Source organism: Cryptotermes secundus, unplaced genomic scaffold, assembly GCF_002891405.2.
Source record: "Cryptotermes secundus unplaced genomic scaffold, Csec_1.0 scaffold321, whole genome shotgun sequence".
In the NCBI taxonomy this organism is placed as follows: domain Eukaryota; kingdom Metazoa; phylum Arthropoda; class Insecta; order Blattodea; family Kalotermitidae; genus Cryptotermes; species Cryptotermes secundus.
The window spans coordinates 1,631,320-1,635,530 of NW_019721009.1; the positions used below are offsets into that span (position 1 = coordinate 1,631,320).

Sequence of the window (4,211 nt, forward strand, 5' to 3'; positions counted from 1 at the left end):
AAAAGTGAGAACTTGATAGTGTACTCAACTATCTTAGTAAGTTTTGTGCTTTTACACGTCAGCATATTGTAGCAGCGTCTACACGACAAACATAACTGTGAACATCATAAACAACGACAGTGTTTCCATAGTTATAGCAAGTGCCTCTGATGATGGTTGTATCAAACCGAAACATGTAAGGCAGAAGTGATATTAAAAAAGTGACCTACAAATTGTTACACTCGACGGACACTCTACTAACTCTGTGATTGATAGTGTAACGGACCAAAAATGAAACAATTCAAAATACTATAATAAAATTTATATATATTAAAATTCGTTAAGATTTATCATCTTATACGTCTTATTTCAAACTCGCGTATTATATTATTCTTCCACTATGGGAGTCATTCTTCCTATATTTTGTGTATACTGTGTCTTGTGATGTGTCCTCCTCCTTTGGCTGCGTGCGTTATAATGCTGGATGTTCAGGACAGAAATATTCTCCACTAAACCTGAATAAGGAACACCCACTTAGAAACTTTCCATTTGTTGCACTCTCTTCATGTGTGAGTTGAAAATGGGAGAATCAAAGATTTATAGAAGCTTACACATTTTCTGTTGCAGATAATAACAGTCCCATTCATCCATCATGGGAAGCAAAGAAAAAGTTGAAGGAGCAGCAGTGTGCAGTGTTTGCATTCCAAGGCAAAAAGATTAAGTTCGATGATTAGTTAACATCAAGAAGATCAAGCAACACAGTGTCTTAATGGTGCATGAAAAACGTTCTGTGCCTTAGCAGTTTCCTAATTAGGAGAAATGCTGTCCAGTATTTTTGTGGCAGAAGTGTCATATTTAAGATGCTGCAAGTGGTTTTGCAATTTTGGGTTTGATGTGACTCTGTCTTGTTCTGCTATGCTCGAAGATATATCTATTAAAATGAATGGCATCTCAGTATAGGTAGTTGGAAGACAGGATCTCCAAGGATGGGATGACATTTGGAATACATGTTAAGACGCAGGAAACAATGTACGTGAAGTAGTGGGATGTAAATTTGTATCTAGCAGTCATAAATCCATTTTAGCTTGAAGCTGATAAAAGAAAATGTGTCATTATCCTGGATTCTTTCATTCATAATCATTATGTCTACAGTCTAAAGATGAGATGATTTTCTCATACATGACTTTGATCATATTTTTCAAGCACTATTTTAATGACATCATGGTTCAGAATTGTTAACGCCATGAATAAATAACTGTTTACATTGATGTGGTAGACTTTAAATTTAATTATTCTAATGTCGAGACAACACTACCTTTCCTATGAGATCCCATGATCACTTGACAGTTAAGCTTTCTCACCTTCTTTTAAACACCAACTCTTCTGAAACCTCTAGATCGATCTGGGTTTGCAAATGCCTCTGATAGGACATGACCTGTCCATTGTTCTAGGTGTACCATTGCACTGGTGAAAGGTAAAGACTGTAGGTTCCATGGCACAGAAACCTGTGCTTTCCGAAAGGCAGTCTCCTGACCAGAAAATATGAACACATTTCTGCTGAGAATGTAAGGTGACATGGCTCTAGACAGACCAGCTATGCCTCATATTTCATTACAAGAACAAACAGAGCCCATGAAGGTTGTTGTCTTCTGATATTTAATGCTATGTAGTCTGATAGAAGTCCACCGATGTTTTTTTTTTTTAAGGAATGTACTACTACATCTTCAGTGTGAGATGGTAAGTCAAGTGAGTAACCAGCAGGCAGCAACCAAAGCTCTGTGGCACTCCTTTCTATTTGGTCTGACTGCTTCGTGACAACAGATATGCCATGTGGGGAGAAAGAGGGAGAGAGATATATTCTGTTGACATGTTGATTCCTGCTAACACTGCCAGCAGTTAATATTCTGAAGCTTAAAGCAAAATCAATTAGGATTTGAGGTTCTCGCAGTGGTTGTTAAGAAGAGCTCTATATAATGCCATGTAATACATTGAAAACCAGGTGACACTTAAGAGGAAGCTCTCCTTCTACCAGCTTCATGCCGGTTTCTTGCTTGGCTTATTTTTTGACGGTGAGAATGGAGGTTACATGTTCTCTGAAATGTTGGTTGACTTTCAACAGACTATGTGTTATAATGCGGAAGACATAACTGTTCAGAATCGGTTAACATGAAAACTCAAAAAAGTTTTTGACTGGGGTACTGAAGTTCAAATTGAAACCAAGAAATTTTCTTTCTTGATTTGATCTCAGAAGTTCAAGGCCTGCACATGCCTAATTCTGAGGGTCCATCACCTTTGCTGGATTGAAATGGAAAGCATTACTCACTCTCACACTCATGGAGCAGAGCCCTTCTTAAGAAGCTGCCAACTGTGCAGTTACTCAAGAATTTCCCAGCATTTTATGGAACCTGAAGGTTCATTACCATGTTCACAAGAGCCTTCCACTTGTCTGTATTATGCGCCAGATCAATCCGATCTCTCTAAGATCAATTTTAATTTTGTCCACCCACCTGCACCTTGGTCTTCCCAGTGGTCTCTTTCCTTCTTGCTTTCCCACCAATATCCTATATGCATTCCTCTTCTCCCCCATTCCTGCTGCATGCCCTACCCACCATATCCTCCTTGACTTGATCATTCTAATTATACTTGGAGAAGAGTGCAAGTTATGAAGCTCCTCATTATGCAGTTTTCTCCAACCTCCTGTCACTTCATCTCTCTTTGGTCCAAATATTCTCCTCAAACACCCTCAGTCTATGTTCCTCCCTTAATGTCAGAGACCAAGTTTCACACCCATAAAGTACCACAGGCAAAATTATAGTTTTGTATATTCTAATTTCTATGTTTTTGCAGACGGGAAGACAAAAGGTTCTGGACTGAATGGAAGCAAACATTACCTGAGTTCAGTCTTCTCTTAATTTCCTCCTGAATCGAGTTTTGATTTGTTATTGTCGTTCCCAGATATGTGAACTATGCCACATTGAAATGGAAAGCATATTGACAGTAATGCAAGCACCAGTAATGGCAGAATATAAATCAACCAGATTGTTCCAGAGAAAATGAAATATATGGTCACTGTGTATAAGGTTATCACAGTAACACCCATAATCTTGAAAGATGATGTTAATTGAAGCCATGCTTGGACGTTTTATATTGTAATAATGTGAAACTTCACCAATATGCAACATTGTAGTCAAGAAATCATAACTGAGCCCAGGATTAAGAAAAAGGAGGTGAGAATTGTACTGTACACAGGGGAAACAGTGATTGCCTTTCCCTTGAATTTTCATTTGATTGGTATGTGGTATGTAACTGGAAGGTGTGTTATTTCTTCAGGAGTAATTTGATCAGTTATATTTTTTGAACTTGCATAACTCTAGCTGTAACACAATTTTATGTAATTTAGTAGCTTCTTATATGAATTCCATGTAATTTCAGTATGATCCAGATAACACCATTGGTTTTAGAAATACAATGTTTTGCTCATTTAATGCTTATGTAATTGTTGCGAAAGCAGCTAGCATTACACAAAATTTGATATTATTACTGAATTACTATACTTTTATGAGGTTTTGACATGAATAAAGACTTTGATTTTATGGGATATGTTCATTTCTTCTATAAGAGGTACAGGATGTGAACTGTTAATTCATATTGTATGCATGAGTATATGAGAAACTGGCAGATAATTAATTGTTGATACATAATCAAAAATGCGTTTTAGAATATGAATTACTAGGATTTTTAATAGAATATTCAACCAATGTCACTGATAGAATTTGTTAACAATAAAGTTATGAAGTTGAATACAAATATATGTGATGGAAACACAGTTGTCATTGAAGTTCACACACACCTTCAGTTGCTCATAACACTGATGAATATTAAATTTCTCGGTTTATAATGTAATTTAGAATGGCAAAGTTTATTACAGTAAGGGAGTTTTGGGTTGATGTAAATGAAAAATTTGTACTTTACAGGAACTGATGAGAAGCAGTGATATTGGTTAAACCGTTTCACATTCATTTGTAAAAATGGGTTAACGTTCGTGTGCAGTACAAGGGACCAGGTTAGCAAAGTACTGATTGCTAAGTTGTAAAGTGGGCCGGATATGGGGGGATGAGGTAATTGGAAGGTACTGACTGAACTATTGGCGGCGGTGTCCCCAGTCGTACATGTAGATGAACTTAGATGGCAGCATAACGTGAGGGTGTCAGCTAATAGAGAGCGCCAGTGAG

The 4,211-nt window shown here is 37.1% G+C and overlaps 1 protein-coding gene across 4 annotated transcripts in view; it reads left to right on the forward strand.

Moving 5' to 3' along the window:
- LOC111875023 (serum response factor-binding protein 1) overlaps positions 1–1,247 on the forward strand; it is an 11,265-nt gene extending 10,018 nt beyond the window's left edge. For all 4 annotated transcript variants that reach the window (XM_023871038.2, XM_023871048.2, XM_023871031.2 and 1 more), the window contains one exon: positions 607–1,247. In XM_023871038.2, coding sequence (XP_023726806.1) covers positions 607–713 — 107 coding nt within the window. In that variant the 3' untranslated portion in view covers positions 714–1,247. The remainder of the gene's footprint in view (positions 1–606) is intronic.
- The last annotated feature ends 2,964 nt before the right edge of the window (positions 1,248–4,211 follow it).